The following is a 22,348-nucleotide window of genomic DNA, read 5'->3' on the forward strand; positions in this document are numbered from 1 at the left end:
AAATTAGTCCTAGAATTCTTAGGAGGAAGTGAAATTTCAGCATGCATTGTGTATAGCACTAAGGTAGATGAGAAAACAAGAGTATTTTGCAGAAAGCTGTATTTTTTTAAAAAAAAACTACTTGCAGGTGACTACAATGGAGACACAATTTGATTATTTTATTTCCCTAAGGGCGCAATCCTAACCCCTTATGACAGTGCTTTCCAGCATTGGCATAGCAGTGCCAATGGGGCATCTGCTGCATCATACAGTTGCGTGTCACTCATGGAGGCCTCAGAGTAAGGGAATGTTTGTTCCCTTACCTCAGACCTGCATTGCCCTTATGTCCGTGCTGGAAAGCATGGACATAAGGGGTTAGGATTGCGTTCTGAGTCTGTCAGCAATACATAAGAACATACATAAGAACAGCCCCACTGGATCAGGCCATAGGCCCATCTAGTCCAGCTTCCTGTATCTCACAGCGGCCCACCAAATGCCCCAGGGAGCACACCAGATAACAAGAGACCTGCATCCTGGTGCCCTCCCCTGCATCTGGCATTCTGACATAACCCATTTGTAAAATCAGGAGGTTGTGCATACACATCATGGCTTGTACCCCATAATGGATTTTTCCTCCAGAAACTTGTCCAATCCCCTTTTAAAGGCGTCCAGGCCAGTCGCCATCACCACATCCTGTGGCAAGGAATTCACAGACCGACCACACGCTGAGTAAAGAAATATTTTCTTTTGTCTGTTCTAACTTTCCCAACACTCAATTTTAGTGGATGTCCCCTGGTTCTGGTGTTATGTGAGAGTGTAAAGAGCATCTCCCTATCCACTCTGTCCATCCCCTGCATAATTTTGTATGTCTCAATCATGTCCCCCCTCAGGCGTCTCTTTTCTAGACTGAAGAGGCCCAAACGCCGTAGCCTTTCCTCCTCATAAGGAAGGTGCCCCAGCCCCGAAATCATCTTAGTCGCTCTCTTTTGCACCTTTTCTTTTTTGAGATGCGGCGACCAGAACTGGACACAATACTCCAGGTGTGGCCTTACCATAGATTTGTACAACGGCATTATAATATTAGCCGTTTTGTTCTCAATACCCTTCCTAATGATCCCAAGCATAGAATTGGCCTTCTTCACTGCCGCCGCACATTGGGTCGACACTTTCATCGACCTGTCCACCACCACCCCAAGATCTCTCTCCTGATCTGTCACAGACAGCTCAGAACCCATCAGCCTATATCTAAAGTTTTGATTTTTTGCCCCAATGTGCATGACTATGCATGACCCAATGTGCATGACCCAATGTGCACATTGCCCCAATGTGCATGTGTATTGCAATGTGCAATACAACATTTCTGTCACACCCTTTTTCCCCTATGTAAAATGTTATGCGCTTGAAACCCCTTTTCATGTTCTACAACTTTCCCAAAACTGACTCCCATTTCCTATAATTGATTGATTTCTATTAATTGATTTCTATCTGGTCTTATGATTTCTTAACTCATGATGGACCCCAAGTTTACACTACTTGAACTAAGATAATTCTTGAGAAATTTAACTGTGGCAGGAGGTTTTTTGGTTTTTTGTTAATTTCATTTAGCTCTGACCATACCAGACTTTTTCTTTAAAAAAAGCAGAAATTAGAATTAACAAACCCAGCAAGTTCCTATTAGAAGTTTTTTATTGCTACTGAGAACCCATAATTCAAGCTTTGATCACTGAGAGCGGCAACAACAGTATGCTTCTGAAATGTATGTTAGTTTTATTAATTGAGTCTGAGATTTCCCTTTGTTGGTGCTATGCTAATCAAAACAAAAGGCTACTGCCAAGCTCAAGCCAATCCATCATAGCTACATTCTCAGAATGCGTTCTAAGACATGTGCGGACCCAGTCTTCAACCATCTAACACTGACCAGGATACCTGAACAAGAGATACTGTACTTGCTTAGCCAGTCCACATTTTTGTTTATTAACAGTCACAATAGTTCACATATATGTAAGAAGATCCACAAGCGCACAGAACTCACTGCCCTTCCCATCACCATAAATAAGGCTGCAATCTTATACATTGCTTACCTGAAAAATAAGTCCCTCTGAATTCAGAGGGACTTCCTTCTGAGTAGACATGCAGGGGATTGCACTGTAAGAAAAATCTGCTACACAAAAACAGCTTCATAGGAGCATCATCAATTTTAATATAAAAATACCTTTCTACTCTGTAAAGTAAATCTTTACACCATGGTAATCTTTTACACATGCATGCACACACATACTCACACCCTTTTATGCAAACAGAGCTACAAATAAACCACTGGCTGGTTTACTAAACACAAAGCAAAATCTAGGCCCCAGGTTTCTTATATCACATGCCTGATCATAATTAACCCATTTTTGCCCAGCCCACAGGGGTACACATTTGGTCCCTGTTGTATATATGCAGTGTTGAGCAGAAATGGCTTAACACCCTATACTGAGAATACTGAGTCAGCTTCTCCACAAACTAATCAGTGGAGAATGTGTGAAGCCCTTCTGCAAAAGCTAAGCTTAAGCCATTTTTGCCCAATGTTGTATATATGCAACAGGGATCAAATGCGTACACCTGTGGGCTGGGCAGAAATGGGTTAAGCAGAACATCAATTTGCAGTATTCCAGTCCAAAATTCTAGCTTCTTGCAGGTGGAAAAATACTATATGCAAATAAGATTGCAAGACTATTGATCCACTTTCACTTCAAACCTGCTGGGGAGACCTGCATGCACTCGCACAGGGCTCCCCGCACCCCAGGAAGGCTGCTGCAGGGACTGGTGAGTACATCCCAGTCCCTGCAGCCCCTGGCAGCCCCAGTCCTGCCTGACCCCGCCCCTTAAGGGGGCAGAGCCCAGGGCCCTCAGGCTGAATACCACTGCCTTACGGGGAAAGGGCATATGATGCTTGGCAGGTATTATGCCTAGCAAGATTTTGCTAGGTAAGTGATGAAATATATGTTCCTTACCAGATGTTGTGCTGATGTCCACAATTAGGTATTACCCTATTCACTCTTCCACATTTTTAAATACTGTCTGCCCTGCTTGGAAATTTCCTGTTTCAAAGATACATCAGCACAATGAAGCAGATCGCTAAATGGGAAGAATCAAATTAATTCCAGATGTAGAAACTTGGTAGCATTTCATCAGGGATAAAGTTCTTTCAAAGTCACTAAATGCTAGGAGTTGCAAGTGAGGGAAGAGTGTTTTTTGAGAACTGTTATATAGGTGAATGGAAAAGACAAGAAGCTTGATGTTAAAACACGCAAACTGCCTTTTCCATAGGCAAGCAAATTCCATATATATCAAAATGATCAAGATATAGGTCTCCATTCTTAACCAGAGAGAAGTATGAAGAAAGCAGTTCATGGATAAGCAAAGTCAGACTTTCCAAGACTGGCCTGTGATGTTGATTCTTGGCAAAGTACCTGTGTAAATCTGCAACAACTGGATTTGCTGAAGTACCCCTGAAGTACCTTGGGAAATACTCCTGAAAAGGCTCCCTATTCATCAAAAGCAAGCAAATGACTGAAATACTTCAATTACAACAGCTTGAGTTTTTATTAATGTGGTTACTCTTCAAAGTATCCTTAATCTCTAAATATAATTTAAATGCAGGCATTCATTAATTCAACCAGTTTCTAATTAACGCTAAGATGGTGGAGGAATCTAGGATTATCTCATCAGTGACACCTGTCAGATATAGGACATTGATTACCACTTAAATCTGCCCAAGAGACATAGACAGACAGCTAAACCAAGATGGATTAACCAGGTCTGATAGCATGCATTAAAAAAAAGCACTATCTGCAACAATTATTGAAACATGACCAAACACAACTATCAAAACAAAGCAATCTGTAAATAAATTCTTGGTAATTAAGGAGTGTGTGTATGCTGGGAAAGAGGAATACACGCCTGCTACCTGGAAGCATGCTTCCCACTCATCTGCATCATTGAACCAAAGACAGAAGTTGTAAGACACAAGTACTGGGAAGCAGCTGGGGTCAGCCACCCAGTGCCGACATCATGAGGGCCTGCTCCAACAACTCAACTTTATTATTATCGTTATTATTATTAACAGTATTTATACACAGCTTTTCAAAGGAAAGTTCAAAAAGCAGTTTACAGAGAAAAATCAAACAAACAACTAATGGCTCCCTGTCCCAAAAGGGTTCACAATCTAAAAAGAACACCAGCAGACAACCACTAGAAAAGACACTGCTGGGGTGAGGAGGGCCAGTTACTCTCCCACTGCTAAATAAAAGAGGAGCACCCACTTCACAAGTGCCTCTTACCCAGTTAGCAGGGAACTTTACAAGGACCCTGGCTGGGCACTCCAGAGGCAGGTAAACAAGCCAGGAACAGGCACCCTCTGTGGATGTACTCTTCCCACCTAGCCAGCTCCCATCTCACTGGAAGTTCTCTATGTTAAGTCACAAACTCTGAGGGAGTCCAAACTGTCTCAGTGAGAGTTTGGAAACCAGTAAGTGTTTGTGCAGGGAAGGGGCAGCAACATGATTGCCACAATCACGCTGCTGTGGAGGGGGGGGAGGGTTTTTTATTTTTTCCATAGAATCAGAGTTGAAAGGTGCTGAAAATAGGTCATCTAGTCCAACCCCCTGCCTTAGGGAGGAAATCCTCTTAGAGCATCTCCAACAGGTGCTTGTTGAGTCTCTGCATGAATATCTCCAGTGAGGGAGAGTCCACCACCTCTCTCAGCAATCTGTTCCACTGCCGAACTGCCCTGACAGTCAGGAATTTCTAATTGAAATCACCTCTCTTGCAGTTTGTACCCATGGGTTCTAGTTCTGCTTTCAGAGACAGCTGAGAAAAAATTATTCCCTTCTTCCATATGACAGCCCTTGAGGTATTTGAGGAGAGCGATCATATCCCCTCTCAGCCTTCTCTTCTCCAGGCTGAACATGGCAAGTTTCCTCAACCTTTCCTCGTAGGGCTTGTCCTCCAGCCCCCCTGATCATCCTTGTCACTCTCCTCTGAACCTGCTCCAGTTTGGTTGCCCATAATTGGACACAGTACTCCAGGTGAGGTCTAACCAGTGCAGAGTAAAGCAGAACCACAACTTCTCGTGACTAGGAAGCTACTGTTCTGTTAATGCAGGCTAAAATTGCATTCGCCTCCTTTGCAGCTGCATCACACAGCTGACTCATGTTCATCCTGTGATCCACCGCAACACCAAGATCCCACTCACATGTTCTGCTGCCAAGCCATGTATCTCTCATTTTATACTTGCATCTTTGGTTGTTTTTGCCCAAGTGCAGAACTTTGTATTTATCCCTGTTGAACGTCATCTTATTCATTTCAGTCCAATATTCCATTTTGCCCAGGTCTTCCTGAAGGTTTCTACTGTCTTCTACTTTTACTTATGTGGATGTCGCTATGGCTCTTCAGAGGATACAAGAGTCCACAATTTCCTCTGCAGGCCACCCTGCACTTCCAAAGTGCTATAAAAAAAAAAAAAAAACTCACTTCTGGTTTTTTATGCAAAACTAGAAGTGGGGTTCTTTTCTTTTTGTTTTTTTACAGCATTTTGAAGGCACAGGGTGCCCTGCAGAGGGAGTCATGGGCTTGCTGGACTCCTTGGAGATCCAAAGCGCCTCCCAGGTAAATTTAAGACCTCCTTTCTCCCCAGCAGTAACATGGTTGTGGAAATCGCATTGCTGCCGTCGCTGTCACCAGAGCTGCTCCCTTAACAACAGAGCAACAGAGTTTCCCTGACTGGGACATCGCAACTCCCCAGTTTGAGAACTTCTGGCTTAGTTACTAGGACAGTGGTTCCCCCTATCCCCCTGGGGGCTGGGGGATAAGAATAGGCCCTCAGTTTGGCTGCACTTGTCATAAGAGGCGACTAAACAGCCACCAGGTAGATGGGACTCGTCAGCCTGGGAAGGCAGCTCATCTGAGAGAAGGAAAACTCTGATCCCAAACCTCCACTGCCTTGTGGCTACATCCAGTTATGGAAAAGGCTTCAGGAGTCAACCTCGAGGCAAAATCCGGAGCCGGAGTCCCTGAAGCAGTTCATGGCTGAACACAGTCACATTCTGGCAACTTCCACGACGCTGCTGGAACCAACCGTATCGGCCTCTGCCTTTCCATTGGACCATTTCAGCAACGGGGGGGGGGGATTTGCTGCATGGGTAACAGCCTATCCTCCATATCTACTTCACCCAGGCTTCGCACACAGGAGAGGACACTCTGTTCCAGAACCACCATTCAGTGCATGATACCATAGTCTTACAAGACTGAAGGATGCCAGCACAGTTCCCAATCTTTACATGAAGGTTGGGACCACTGTAAGTATTTGTGGAGGGAAGGTGCAACAGTGGCAATAGCATTACAGGGATTGCGCTGCTGCCATGAAAAAAGGGTTTTTTAGATGTTGCTGGGCTAGTGCCAGCCCTCCAGAAGGTGTGGGGGCCCATGGCCCCCTCTGTGGGCCTCTTTGCACCTCAGAAGGTCTCCTTGAAGCAATCATGACCCATAGCTTCAGAGAGCCATTCTGAGGTGTGAGGAGACCCACAGGGGGCCCAGGCCATGGGCCCCCACACCCTACAGAGGGCCAGCACTACTCCAGGTACATCTAAAAAACCCTTTTTTCATAGTGGCGGGGGCTATTCCCTCAGTGCTGTTGCTGCCATCCTGCCATCACCTCTGTTATCATTCTCCTTAAGGGGCAATGCAGTGTTTCATGTTGCCCTGGAGGGTCATGACCCCCAGGTTGGGAACTACTGCAAGAGGTAAAGTTGAATCTTAAAGATCCTCCATGACAGCTTTCTCTCACCCTATGAAAATCTCTTACAGACTTGGGGGGGGGGGGAGATATGACAACCCTAAGACCCTTTCACAGAGCAGTATCCACTATTATTCTAGGGTGGGAGACAAGGCCCACACTGTGAACTCTCTCCCCCTTGACTAACAACATATTATAAGGGAACGTGAGTGAGTAAGCACCTTAAAAAATTCTCCATGGGCAGAGCATAAGTATAATTAATATTTCAGTTAGTGCTTCATTAGTAAGTCATTGTGCTCCTTATTCCCAGATTCTGCACCAATCCCACTCTTGAAAATGAATTCTGTCTAACATTTGTGTGTGACATTTGTGTGTGAACCAGCAACTCCTAGTCAGAAAAACTAATAGTTTGTTTTTAATCAAACACACATACCTCAGGGCCAACCAAAGAGATTTTACTTATATTATTTCACATACCTGACTATAGTGACAGACCAGCCCTCAAGGCGCCCAGGGCAAAGGTCCACAATTCCACCACCCCCATACCCTGTGGTCTTAAACTGTACTTCCAGAAAACAGGAAATACAGTTTCTGATCATGTCAGGAACCCTAGTAAGGCTTCCCAAGTGGTCCTAGAGTCACATGGGCTCAGTGCCCAGGGCATTTGCCCCATTTGCTCAGCATCAGATCCACCACTGCCTGACTATTTTTTCCTACCAAACAGGGAGCACTTTTTCTCAGGTTCCAATAATTACATGTTCAAATGCACCTACCTCACTCACTAAGGGCTTGTTCACATCTGTAGCTCATGAACAAAGGGGCCCAAGAATCACATTAGGCTAAGGTGTGAATGCAGTTCTTAAAGAGTAATGGATACTTAATCCCTAGCAATCCACACCTCATTAATAGGTGCAGTGTAAAACACCTGCTTCCTGATTTGACTGAACTGAACAGAAATTTGAATGCCTGGTCTGCACTTCTAGTCCTCCAGGATCAGAAGAAGCAATCAAGAAGTGAGCAAGTACACCTGAAGCATTCTTTACTTGCTCTCTTTATGCAAAAAAAATGTGAACTATTTAAATGCCTTGGCAAGTCATTTTGCAAAGCAGCACTTTTGAGGTCTGGACATATTTTAATCACTCAGGGGCAAGCCCTGAAAGTGGAGAGGAGGCAGGCATGAACAGAACCAGCCTGAACCATGTCAATGCCACTTCATACAAGTTGTGAGCCAAAGAGACACACCTGCACAATCCCAGTCCCTTGCAGCAACTGCGCTGCTCAGATAATGCATGAACTGAGCCTCCAGTGAAGTCTGTAAAGGTTACATTACTAGAAAGAACACCTTTTTAAGTTAGAGTACTTTAAAAATGAGCATCACTTACGAAGTTACCTCTTTATGTTGGGTCAAGGACTACCATATAATTGAAGATCAAGTTTAGCATATTTGCTGAAGGTATCTAAAGCTGCAACAGCACCAGACTCTAGATCACGAACAGAGAAAACAGTACTTACTCCTTGGCTCTCTTGGTCCATCCACTGTCACCTTGATAGCTCTGTGGTACGTTGCAACTTGGGGGGGATTTGTAAGGACTGTTATTGTCAAGGTAAAACTCTTCCCTGTAAGGAAGGTAGAAAAAAGGGAGAGGGGGAAAGAGCAGGAATGACTACAAGAATATGGTTGCACATATTGTGAAAGAAAACTCAAAGGCATTAACAGACTCAAATACTATGAAAATATAAGCTCCAATACAACAAAGAAAGCTTCTCCTGCTCTGTCTTCTCAAATGATTGGAACACAGCCAATTTAAAAGTTCCAGTTGAAAAGTTCATGTTTTAATATCAGATTAGGAGATAACAGTGGGGAAAATAATTATTGGTTCCACAAAGGCAATGCCTTTCTTTTGTTTTTCAATAAATGCCAACCAACAGATTTCTTGCCCATTATCACTTGAGAACAGAAAGCACTACAAGCACCAAGGGGGCACTGCCTTTCAGAATATGTCCAGACAGCAACTTTCAGCACTGATGTGTTCAAGCTGTTGGGGGAAACAATCAGAAAAAGGCAGGTTTCTTGGTCACTGAGACATGGTGTCAGGATCAAGCTTCCCCTGGGGCCCACACCAAGCCCCACAGCAGGACTCTAAACTCTCAAAATGTACTTTTAGGTTGCCATAAATCCCATGGTAGCCAATGGGAGTCTCCCAGGAGCCACCTGGGGCCAACAAGAGCAGCCCCTTTTGGCCACTGGGGTGGGGCATTACCTTACTTTCAGCTAGCACCAGCCTCCAGGGGATGTGGGTAGTGCAGGTGGTTTCCAATCAATTTTTTTCAGACTTACAGAGGTTTAGGGAGCCCTACAGAGAGCTCCATGGGGCTCCCTGTACCCCCCCCAGGCCAGCACTCTCTGAAGGTAAGGTAACCCCCCCCATCAGACCTGGCAGCAGCATGATCCTGGAGATCATGTTGCTGCCTTCCTCCTTCCCTTAAGGGGCCAGAGGCAGGGTTCTCAGGCTAGGGCATTGCAATGCCCCAGTTCACAATACCCCAGTTTGGGGTCCAGAAAACACACCCTGTGGTGACTGCAGTAAGTCAGCTGTGTAAACTGTGGAGTCCATATTGTCCTGCAGCAGTTCCTCCCAGCTACAAAAACTAGCAAGAGACTAGTGTAGGCTGAAATACCACTCATATCTGCAGTGGGAAGAGTTTTTGAAACACTGCATCTGATTAGTGAAACCAGAATTTTCCTACAGAATGCATGTCAGGGACATTTTAGTTCCTGTAACAGGGTCTTAAATAAAGGTAGGCCTAGAATCCAAATGGGAACATGAGGAAGAGTGACCAACTGTTTTTTTTCTTCTTTATTTTATACACAGCATGGCTGACACAGTGCTTTCCATGGTATTTTGCAAAATAAAGTTAGTAGGTAATAAGTGTGTAGCTTCAAGTAGTTTACAATGTAAAGAGAATTGAAGAAAAGGTTTGCCTCAGCCAAAAAACAATGAGACCAGGATGAGAATCTTCAAAGGGAAAACATCTAAGGAAAAAGGAAAGTGTGGAAACCCAAAGGAGTAATAAGATGTTTAGTTCTACCTGTTACAGGAGGACTGTATATATTTCAGAATGAAGACTTTTCTGCATGGAAAGTAATTGACAGGCTCAACAAATACCTAATGCTGCCTCACATCTTTTTAAGGCAAGCCAAGGCTGGAGATGCAGGCTTATGCTCTGCATCCTTCCAGTTGCAAGCAGGATCAGCTCAGCACTGTGGGAGGGTATCTGCATGCAACAAGGCAGTAGATCCACAAGGGACCCTCCAGCTCCCTTTTACATTCATGCCTCAACTTTAGGACAGATAAGTGACATCTGGATTTTGGCCATAAAACCCTCCCTCTTCTATGGGGAGGCTATGTTCCACATACTTTACTGCATTGTGTCTTTCTGAACACTAAACAAGGCATACTGTTTACTGTTGGGTCACAACGTACTGAATGAACTGACACAACTTACTGAAAGCAGAAAGCCAAATTCCACTCCATTACTTACACCAGCGTAAATCTGTTCACTTAGGCAGTTACCGCTTATTAGACTGTGCAGTTGAAAGGAATGTGCCCTTCTCATATTTTACTTCACATGGTTATATTATTTAATTTATTTGACTCCACCACAATAAGATGTGGAAAGAATATATATTGCCCCTGGGAGCTATTTAAAGTGTCTCCTGCTAGTGTCTTCTGCTTTTAATATGCCCATGCTAATAGGATGATGTCGTCATTATTGGAACAAACTGGAGAATGACTTTCTTTTGTCTCCTTAAGCATATTCCATCAATTAAACCTGCTGTTTTCAAACACTCAGGGAGTTTGAGAAGTACCATAAGTCCTTGCAGGGGAGGGGAGAGAGGCAGTGGGGGCTGGGAGAAGGCAGCGACACGATCCCCAGGATCGTGTTGCTAAGGGGGGCTGCAGGAGCTAGGATGCACTCACCAGTCCCTGCAGCAGCCTGTCAGGGGTGCAGGGAGCCCTGTGTGAGCATCTGCAGGGCTCCCCAGCCTTCTAAAAGTGAAAGCAGAGCAATTGCACTCCACTTCCGGTCAAAAGTGGAGCACAATCGCTCCGCTTTCACTTTTGGAACATCAGGGAGCCCTGCAGACACTTGTGCAAGGCTCCCCACACCCCCAACAGGCTGCTGCAGAGACTTGTGAGTACATCCCAGTCCCTGCAGCCCCCCTTAGGAACACAATCCTGCAGATCGCATCACTGCCTTTCCTCTGCCCCTGCCCTTATAAGGGGGCAGAGGCCAGGGCTGTCAGGCTGGGGTGTCACTACACCCCAGTTTGAATAGCTCTGTATTAAACCTTAAAAACAGCCATTTAGTGCGAGGTTGCTTTGCATACTCAAAATCTGCAACTTAGCATGTTAAATCTTCTACACTAGTCTAGATGTATGTCATGCCCTATAAACCAGGACTAGTGTCAGACCTGATGCTTTTCCAGGATGGCCTCCCCCATTTGCCACCCTGACCTGGAAGTAATTGTGCTGTTGGTGCGCTTCTAGACTGTGAACAAAAACCCATGGCAGGGGGAAGCGGGTAGCAGCACCACCTCCCCCAAGACTAGCACTCAGGGCATTTGCCCCCATTCCCCCCCCCCATATGCTCCATAAACCTGCAACCATTAACAGAGTTAAGAGACAAAACTCTTGAGAGAGAAAGGGGAGAAAGGAGAGAGGAGCAAGGAACAGAAGCATGTTCACTTATGGAAGACTGTAGCCATCGTTTTGCAGACTCACTGACAGTTCTAATCAGTGAGATATGCAACCGTTAGTCATTTCAGATAGTCAGAACTGCAAACTGTTTCAAGACAGGAAAAGGTGGGCGTGCAACAGTGACTCAATAAAACAGTCAGTAATCTCATGCCTCATGGCTCATTTAGGCTCTTGCTTTACCAGAATCTTAAAAAGGTCTTTTTTTCTCTCTTTAACCAGAGCCTTTTCCTCCCTTCCACACTCCCCTCCTTGCTGAGTTCATGTTGATATTAAAACAAAACCCAGATCTTAAACAATATGTTGCAGCACAAAACTTAATACAGACCTTTCAAAGTCTAACGCAGAACAGGGTGTGTGTGTGTAAAACAGGTCTGTGGCTCTCCAATCTAGTAAATAGGCTTTCTTTTCAAAACCAGCTCCAAAACCTGCTTAAGATCCACATCATTCATTATCAGGCATGTGGCTTTGGGTAGTCTTGGTTATATATTTTTCAAAAGGGAGAGAGAATGTAACAGTGAACCTGTCCAGGGAATGTAACAGTTGCAAGGATCACTTTCTACGTGAACTGAGTTTCAATGAGTCTTACTCCCAGGTACATCTGTACAGAATTACAGCCTTTGACTCTTTAGCCGTTATTGCTTTTTTTATTTGTCTTGAGATATAATCCTGCACTCAATTACATATCCTTCAATCTTATATTCACCTAAAAAAGTATGGAACTGAAGCTTTCAGCTAAAGCCCAAGTTATTCTTACAACTGAAGTTACTGTAACCATCAAATGTGCACCTACGGTATCAGCAGTGGACACTTAGCCATTTTTGTTTAAATAACCCAGGCGTCTATAGATCTGAAAGCAGACATTTGTTGTGCCAGTGATGCAGTGTAGCTGGGGAGGCTAGGGCAGCCCCCCTCATGGCAATTCGGTGGTGTGCCAGGTTCTCCACTGAGGGGGGCACACAGCACTCGTCCCCGAGTGTTTGGAGCGGCGAGTGGAACACTGAAGGGCCCTCTCACCCATGCCTCCATTTGGTGACATGACGGCATCATTGCATCACCCTGCCTCAGATGCCAGCCAGCCCACCCAGCAATGTTACTGTGGGCCCAATCCTATCCAACTTTCCACCACTGATGCAGCTGTGCCAACAGGGTATCTGCTGCATACTCCATTGGGGAGGGGGCAGTCATGGAGGCCTCCTCAAGGGAAGGAAACACTTGTTCCTTTACCTGGGGACTGCATTATGTGCATTGGCACTGCAAAGTTGGGTAGGATTTGGCCCTAAATAGTGCATTATTAAAACAAGGAATGTATGAGAAAGGTGCCAATGAGCATACAGGCGGGATCTTAGTTTCCGCTGATTTGGCATCCACTGATGTGGCTCATCGCTGATACTGGGGTCCACCTTTAAATGCCTCATAATAAGGGCAAAAAGCTTCAAAATCCCATTTCCTGCCTTTGTGCTGTTAAATAATTTCTTTCCATTAGACTCCATTATTCATCCGATCTAGTTGCTGAATGTGGTATAGCATCTATACCAGGGGTGTCAAACATAAGGCCCGGGGGCCGGTTGTGGCCCGTGGAAGCTTTTTATCTGGCCCTCAGGCTCTCAGCTGCTGAACAGTGCTGAGGAGTTACTGCTGAAAGAGCAGGCCACTTGAAAATTGGGCTCTCCAATATATTGAAATATGATCAAGATTTGCATGTTTTCTCTTCTGTCATTTGCAGCTAATGAGTTCCTAAGTGAGAAAAAGTACTTATTTTTGGCTTTGAACTGTTTAATGATATCACTTCCTGCCTAATGACATCACTTCCAGCCCTCAGCAGGCATCATGAATGCTATTTGGCCCTCGATATGAACCGAGTTTGACACCCCTGGTCTATACCAATGCATTCTGGGGCAATAATGAAGGAGCAAGAAACCTAGAAGTGGTTCCCCTTTCCACTGATTTGGTATCCAATGATTTTTTTAATTCACTGGGGGTTCTGGAATCTACCTGTCACAAAATGAGTGGCATCATCATTATATATTGCCTTATCACAAAACTTCACTGCTCAGCCAATGTGGGAAGTAGGTTACAAATGCAAAGCTGAAGCAGCAATATAAAGTGATTGCCACCCACATTCAAGACCACTATTTTATAATGGGGCAGCGACAGAAGCGTTTGACTCTACCAAGAACTCTTCTGGAAACAACTGAGCATTCTGAATGTCCTAGCTAACTTCAGTAAAACTGAAGGCTTCCAACAGTAACTGTAATGTTGACCTGCTTATTCTAATATTGTGTTGAAAGAATACATACTGAAAAACAAAGAAAAATATTCAGGTTTCCTTTAAAATACTTTGAGCCAAACAGACTGCTATTAACTTGAGCTTAGAATTCAGTCAGGTGGCATCACTGTACACACCTACTGCAAATAACCCAAACAGTTAAAAGGTGCTAAGGCTATATAGCAGTAATATGACACTGTAATGCAAAAATGCCTCCAGCATTTATTCACTACGCCACACTACACTAACATATTGAGGCTGTAATCCTACACATTTACCTGGAAGTAAGTTCCATTAAACTCAATGGGACTTACTTCTGAGTAAACATGCATAGCAATACACTGTTAATACGTCTGTGGTATGTTCTACAAAATCAAAACAAATATATCCAGACGCGTGTGGCCTCTGGGAACCCTAAGTGCCTCTGGGACCCCAAGTGCCAGGTAAACTGAGAGTTTAGCATCTGGGCGAGGAGAAGGCAAGTAGACCTCTGAGTTTTGGAGAAGGAGAGGAGGAAGACGACGAGAGGGTAAGTGTACTCTTTCTAACTCTTTGTCTTTCTAACTCCCTGTCTTCTAACCTTAACTTTAACTTTAAATCAACCTTAAAGCAAAATTGAAAGTTTGCACCCAAGGGAGGTACGTAGGTCTACTCTGAGCAGGAGCAGAGTCCTACTCGTGAGTAAAAGCCCAAGGGTCAGGCACTTAAATCAAAGTTGAAAGTTAGCTGCACCTAAAGTAGCACCTAATTGAAGGAAGGGAGGAGGATAAAGTGGAAAGCAGGTTTTTCTACTTTGTTTTAAATTAACCCTATACTTAACCCAAGTTAAACTTAATCTAAGTTACAACATAGCCTAAACAGTTCAGTAAATTGGGACACAGGATCTAGACAGCAATAAATAATTAAACAAACTCAAATAAAAACTAGCTTGAGGTTACAAAACAGTCCAGCCTAAGAGAACAGGAGGGAAAGAACCTAGTAAGGGGCAATTCCACACCACCCAGGCATAGTCCATTTTAGAATTTCAGCATCACCACCTTAGGAGGTGATAAGAGCCACATTAGGCTAATCCAAGCACTCCATTCAGGAGCCTGCAGAGCAGGTTACGCCCATCAGCAGGCTTTTGTCTTCCTGAGCTTTTGTAAACTCACCTGGGAAGACCAGCCCCCCTTTCAATCAGGAAGGGAGAAGAGAGGCGGAGCCAGCCAGGAGTATAAAGCTAGGCCGGCCATCGCGTGAGGCTCTCTCCAGACGTGTGTGGCCTGTGGGACCCCAAGTGCCAGGTAAACTGAGAGTTTAGCATCTGGGTGAGTTCAGCAGCAGGGCGAGGAAGCCAGGGCCCCATACACTGCCCTTCCTCTTCCCTTGAGAAGAGAGCTGCTAACCAGTGCAAGGTTTATAAAAGTACCCCTAAATAAAACAACAACAACAAAAAAGCTATGCAGTCAGATAGCCAGCAGCAGGGAAGGGGTTATCCAGTGTTCTGCATTAAGTGCCACATGTATGATTATATGCCTCTGGGGCATAAGTCATGGGTGTGTCCTCGGTGCAAGGAGCTCCAGGGTCTCAGGGAACGCGTCTGCTCCCTTGAAGCCTTGGTGGCCGACCTGGAGAAGCGCAGGCAGGCAGAGGAGGACCGTGGGGAGACTTCTGGGGACGATCAGGCTTCGTCCCAACCTCAGGCGTGCAGCTCCTCGGCTGCCCGGGTGGGAAGTCTTGGGACTGGAGGATGTCATCCTGGAGAGGAGGGAAACAATCCCCTAGGGGGGATCCCTTCTCCAGGGGATGGGCCCGTATCCGAACGCACTCGGGATACTCCTCGGCGGGAGGGGGGTCGGGGGCTTCTTGTAGTGGGGGATTCGATTATTAGAAACATAGAGAGGGGGGTTTGCGACGGATGTGAGGACCGCATGGTGACTTGCCTGCCTGGTGCGAAGGTTGCGGACACCACTTCTCGTCTAGACAGGCTAGTAGACAGTGCTGGGGGAGAGGTAGCGGCTGTGGTGCACGTCGGCACCAACGACGTGGGCAAGTGTAGCTGGGAGGTCCTGGAGGCCAAATTTAGGCTTTTAGGCAGGAAGCTGAAAGCCAGGACCTCAAAGGTAGCATTCTCTGAAGTGCTACCTGTTCCACGCGCAGGGCCAGCTAGGCAGGCAGAGATCAGGGGTCTCAATGCGTGGATGAGACGGTGGTGTAGGGAGGAAGGGTTTAGATTCGTTAGGTACTGGGGAACATTTTGGGACAAGCGGGGCCTGTACAAGAGGGACGGGCTCCACTTGAACCACAATGGAACCAGTCTGCTGGCGCATAACATTAAAAGGTGGCAGAGCAGCTTTTAAACTGATCCCTGGGGGAAGGCCAACAGGAGCCGAGGGGCATCCGGTTCAGGACTCCTCATCCCTATGGGATGAGGTTGGGGAGGTTAGAGAATAACAAGACAAAGGCAGGGTAGGAGAAGAAATTGGGAAAGTTAGCGTGATGGGATGTGATAGACGGTTTGGCACACTGAGAGGATGCAGGGACAAAGGAGCGAATAAGCAGCCCATCCTAGGGCATTCCATGTACAAATGCTTTTATGCGAATGCCCGAGGTCTACGAGCAAAGGTGGGAGAACTGGAATGTCTGGTGACAATGGAAAACATTGACATAGTGGGCATAACGGAAACCTGGTGGAATGCGGAGAATCAGTGGGATACCGCAATCCCGGGCTATAAACTCTACAGGAGGGACAGGCAGGGGCATGTTGGAGGTGGGGTGGCCCTTTATGTTAAGGAAGGGATAGAATCCAGCAAAGTAGAGATTGAAGGTGGGTCCGACTCCACCGTAGAATTTCTGTGGGTTAAATTACCAGGCTTGTGCAGCGATGTAATACTGGGGGCGTGCTATCGTCCTCCAGACCAGAAATTGGATGGGGACCTTGAAATGAGGAAACAGATCAGGGAGGTGACAAGGAGGGACAGGATTGTAATCATGGGGGACTTCAATTATCCTCATATAGACTGGGTCAATTTGTGTTCTGGTCACGATAAGGAAACCGGATTTCTTGACGTGCTAAATGACTGTGGCTTAGAGCAGCTAGTCACGGAGCCCACCAGAGGACAGGTGACTCTGGATTTAATATTGTGTGGTACGCAGGACCTGGTTAGAGATGTAAACATTACTGAGCCATTGGGGAACAGTGATCATGCTGCGATCCGTTTTGACATGCACGTTGGGGGAAGAATACCAGGCAAATCTCTAACAAAAACCCTTGACTTCCGACGGGCAGACTTCCCCCAAATGAGGAGGCTGGTTAGAAGGAGGTTGAAAGGGAGGGTAAAAAGAGTCCAATCTCTCCAGAGTGCATGGAGGCTGCTTAAAACAACAGTAATAGAGGCCCAGCAGAGGTGTATATTGCAAAGAAAGAAGGGTTCCACTAAATCCAGGAGGGTGCCCGCATGGCTAACCAGCCAAGTTAGAGAGGCTGTGAAGGGCAAGGAAGCTTCCTTCCATAAATGGAAGTCTTGCCCTAATGAGGAGAATAAAAAGGAACATAAACTGTGGCAAAAGAAATGTAAGAAGGTGATACGGGAGGCCAAGAGAGACTATGAGGAACGCATGGCCAGCAACATTAAGGGGAATAATAAAAGCTTCTTCAAATATGTTAGAAGCAGGAAACCTGCCAGAGAAGCGGTTGGCCCTCTGGATGGTGAGGGAGGGAAAGGGGAGATAAAAGGAGACTTAGAGATGGCAGAGAAATTAAATGAGTTCTTTGCATCTGTCTTCACGGCAGAAGACCTCGGGCAGATACCGCTGCCCGAATGGCCCCTCCTGACCAAGGAATTAAGTCAGATAGAGGTTAAAAGAGAAGATGTTTCAGACCTCATTGATAAATTAAAGATCAATAAGTCACCGGGCCCTGATGGCATCCACCCTAGAGTTATTAAGGAATTGAAGAATGAAGTTGCAGATCTCTTGACTAAGGTATGCAACTTGTCCCTCAAAACGGCCACGGTACCAGAAGATTGGAGGATAGCAAATGTCACGCCTATTTTTAAAAAGGGAAAGAGGGGGGACCCGGGAAACTATAGGCCAGTCAGCCTAACATCCATACCGGGTAAGATGGTGGAATGCCTCATCAAAGATAGAATCTCAAAACACATAGATGAACAGGCCTTGCTGAGGGAGAGTCAGCATGGCTTCTGCAAGGGTAAGTCTTGCCTCACAAACCTTATAGAATTCTTTGAAAAGGTCAACAGGCATGTGGATGCGGGAGAACCCATGGACATTATATATCTGGACTTTCAGAAGGTGTTTGACACGATCCCTCACCAAAGGCTACTGAAAAATCTCCACAGTCAGGGAATTAGAGGACAGGTCCTCTCATGGATTGAGAACTGGTTGGAGGCCAGGAAGCAGAGAGTGGGTGTCAATGGGCAATTTTCACAATGGAGAGAGGTGAAAAGCGGTGTGCCCCAAGGATCTGTCCTGGGACCGGTGCTTTTCAATCATAAATGACCTGGAGACAGGGTTGAGCAGTGAAGTGGCTAAGTTTGCAGACGACACCAAACTTTTCTGAGTGGTGAAGACCAGAAGTGATTGTGAGGAGCTCCAGAAGGATCTCTCCAGACTGGCAGAATGGGCAGCAAAATGGCAGATGCGCTTCAATGTCAGTAAGTGTAAAGTCATGCACATTGGGGCAAAAAATCAAAACTAGATATAGGCTGATGGGTTCTGAGCTGTCTGTGACAGATCAGGAGAGAGATCTTGGGGGGGTGGTGGTGGACAGGTCGATGAAAGTGTCGACCCAATGTGCGGCAGCAGTGAAGAAGGCCAATTCTATGCTTGGGATCATTAGGAAGGGTATTGAGAACAAAACAGCTAATATTATAATGCCGTTGTACAAATCTATGGTAAGGCCACACCTGGAGTATTGTGTCCAGTTCTGGTCGCCGCATCTCAAAAAAGACATAGTGGAAATGGAAAAGGTGCAAAAGAGAGCAACTAAGATGATTACTGGGCTGGGACACCTTCCTTATGAGGAAAGGCTATGGCGTTTGGGCCTCTTCAGCCTAGAAAAGAGACGCCTGAGGGGGGACATGATTGAGACATACAAATTTATGCAGGGGATGAACAGAGTGGATAGGGAGATGCTCTTTACACTCTCACATAATACCAGAACCAGGGGACATCCACTAAAATTGAGTGTTGGGCGGGTTAGGACAGACAAAAGAAAATATTTCTTTACTCAGCGTGTGGTCAGTCTGTGTAACTCCTTGCCACAGGTTGTGGTGCTGGCGTCTAGCCTAGATGCCTTTAAAAGGGGATTGGACAAGTTTCTGGAGGAAAAATCCATTATGGGGTACAAGCCATGATGTGTATGCGCAACCTCCTGATTTTAGAAATGGGTTATGTCACAATGCCAGATGCAGGGGAGGGCACCAGGATTCGGGTCTCTTGTTATCTGGTGTGCTCCCTGGGGCATTTGGTGGGCCGCTGTGAGATTCAGGAAGCTGGACTAGATGGGCCTATGGCCTGATCCAGTGGGGCTGTTCTTATGTTCTTATATGAAATAGAGAAAGTTAAATGTTCTTCAAGTGAGTTTCCAATGACCTGGTGAGATTCAGACAGCTAAAATCAATTTAGATGCTGCATTTGCATCACACAGAAAATTGTTTTTTATGTTGTCGATGAGGCGTGAGCCAGAAAAACCTGAACACTTTTCAGTCTCATTGATTCCACTAAAATCTGTTCTCGCTTAAAATCAAAGAGTGCCTAATGTGGGCTGGATCATGCCCAGATTCTCTCCATCAGCTGCCTTCTACACAATTTTTACTAGTTTCTCTGTGCCCTTTAAATTTACTTCTGGTGGCTAATTACTAAGCTTCTTTTTATGAACTTTACTAGCTAAGAAGCCATCTGGTATTACTGCTTTAGCATGTCCCCAAACTGTGCATTCTTTGTCATTAACACATCTGAGTGTAACTAACATTATAACAGGCAGACTAAGGGCCCAATCCTATCCAAATTTCCAGTGCTGGTGCAGCTGCGCCAATGGGGCGTGCGCTGCATCCTGTGGTGGTGGGGCAGTCACAGAGGCCTCCTCAAGGTAAGGGAAACATTTGCTCCCTTACCCCAAGGTTACATTGTTGCTGCACCAGTGCTAGAAAGTTGGATAGGATTGGGCCCTAAACTGGGAATAACACAGAGGAGAGAGATTACCCTGCAAGCACACTCAGCTTGAACCCTACTTTGCAGAATTTTCAGCCAGATGCTTAGGATTAATTTAAAGGTCCCAGTATCCTGATCTTAAATACTGTACTTGTATACTGTACTTAAATACTGTACTGATGTATCTGCCCAGAACTTCAGCAAAACAACCCTACAAAGCTGATAGAATATTTTATTCATTTCAGCATTAAATGTTCAATCCTAAGCACATCAATGGGGCTTGAATGGGGTTTCCTTGTCTGCAAGGGAGTTATGCCAACTAAGCCAAAACTAAGTGTAAATCTAGACTACAAACTTACATTTACAGGGCAAGCCTATGCATGTCTACTCAGAAGTAAGCCCTACTGAATTCAATGAAACTTATTTTTATGTAAGCATGCATAGGATTGCAGCCTTAGTTTTATACCAGTTTAACTAGCAGAACATTCCCCCAAAGAATCCTAGGAATTATAATTTGGTGAAGGAAATAAGAATTCCATTATAGATCCTCAACAACAGGTAATGGTTAAAGATGAGTAATTAACCTACATTTCATGTCACTGAATAGAAATAACTACTACTTCATGAAAAGTTCAAAACATGAAGTATTAAACTATAAGAACTAAGTATTATGTTCTACGTACGTTAGTACTATATATGTACAATGTATGTATGTTAGTATTATGAACTCTATGAATTATGAAATATGAACTATTTTTATTAGAGTTTACTATCATTAACAATTGCTTCCATTCAATGGAAAAAATGCAAATAATAATTATTATATTGAAAGCTCCATATAAAGACAAACAAAAACACAAAATCAGGCTCTAAAAATATGTTGAGCAATGAGTATTACTCAAGATGTACTTAAAACTAAAGCTATTTAGTTGAGGCTTTGCCTCTAAATTTTTTCTTCTGCTAAAAAGAATACAGGCATGCTTGCAACTACTGGCAGAAGCCGTGGCAAACTGCTCTCCCCAACACAAGCGCGCGCACGCGCACGCGCACACGCACACGCACACGCACACGCACGGTTCTACAATTGCTTGGTTTTGGCATTTTAAAGGGCCTGGCAGTATTCAGAATATTCTAGCAGTTCAGCCTGACCCGAGTGGGAAGACAAAACTGAGTTTGCTGTTTACAAGCATGCCTTAAATAGTGAAGAATAATAAAAAAATAAATATGAACCTCAGCCCAGAAAAGTGTCATATCTCATTTCACTTTTAGGGTTTACTTCACATATTTTTTCTCTAACATTCAAACCATACAAAATAATTTCCATAAGGTATTTTAGTGAAATAAATGTCTAAGCTAAGGCCCCTAAGCTCCAGAAAATGGATTTGTTTTCTGTTTAACAATATTTTAATTTTCAACTTGTGTGGGATTGAAACCTACTGCTGGTTGAAACTACTTAATGTCATATTGTTTGTTTTTCTTTTAATTTTATTGTGTATTTTTTATTTTTCTTTTATTATAATAAAGAGGAAAAAGGGGGAAAAATTACTTAACTTCAAGAAATAATTTTTTCCTAAAATATAGTTAAACAATAGTTAAAACTATTTTCAGGTAATAGCTACAGTTAAACTATTTTTAAAGTAGTGAGTGCCTATCAGCACTATCAGTGTGTTCTGCCAGTGCACCAGATCGTTGTGCTATTGCAAAAGCACCATAAAGCACTTTGCATCAGCCCAAAGGCCAGGACTGCCAGTGGGAAGGCTGGGGCTATCCTGCTGGCACCAGTGGCTACACACATGCCAACTGGTCCAGGTCTGGCATAGGGGTGAGGGATGATAGGATCAGGCCTAGGGGGTGGGATAGACAGCACCAGTGCACACCATATTCTATCCCTCTTCCAGAACCTGATCCACCAACATGGATCACATCAGACTTGCGCCAGTGATATTGCTGGCGCAGGTCTGAGTTGATCCATTGTTGCTGCTGTGGCTTACCCCGGAGCAAGGGAACAAATATCCCCTTACCCCAAAGGAACCTCCAGTAGCCAAAATTCCCCTGTGGGATGCAGTTGATCCCAAGTTGGCACTGCTGCATTGTTGGACGGGAATTTAGTTAGGGTTGGACTGTTAATTCCATTAACAACCCTACATTTCCCAAGATGATACGGCTATTAGGAGGCAATCATGCACCTGGGAGTAACTTTCATTAAACTTAGTGAGGCTTACATTTGAGTATATACACATGGGATTGCACTATTGGGCTAATACAGGTTTGTAGTATAGCTGTGCTTGAAGTACCTCTGAAATCAATGGAAACAAACAAGAGTCTTTGGGCAGCTTAACAAATTAATTATAGCATAAGCTTTCATAAACTACAGTCCACTAATAGCATGAAGTACTATCCCCAGTTGGCTAG

At 44.8% G+C, this 22,348-nt stretch overlaps 1 protein-coding gene across 5 annotated transcripts in view; it reads right to left on the bottom strand.

Moving 5' to 3' along the window:
* The window catches only part of RUNX2 (RUNX family transcription factor 2), a 233,639-nt gene that overhangs the window by 100,707 nt on the left and 110,584 nt on the right, over positions 1–22,348 (bottom strand). For all 5 annotated transcript variants that reach the window (XM_066637208.1, XM_066637293.1, XM_066637523.1 and 2 more), the window contains exon 4: positions 8,270–8,374. In XM_066637208.1, coding sequence (XP_066493305.1) covers positions 8,270–8,374 — 105 coding nt within the window. The remainder of the gene's footprint in view (positions 1–8,269; positions 8,375–22,348) is intronic.

The sequence above is a fragment of the Tiliqua scincoides genome, chromosome 1 (assembly GCF_035046505.1).
Source record: "Tiliqua scincoides isolate rTilSci1 chromosome 1, rTilSci1.hap2, whole genome shotgun sequence".
Lineage (NCBI taxonomy): Eukaryota > Metazoa > Chordata > Lepidosauria > Squamata > Scincidae > Tiliqua > Tiliqua scincoides.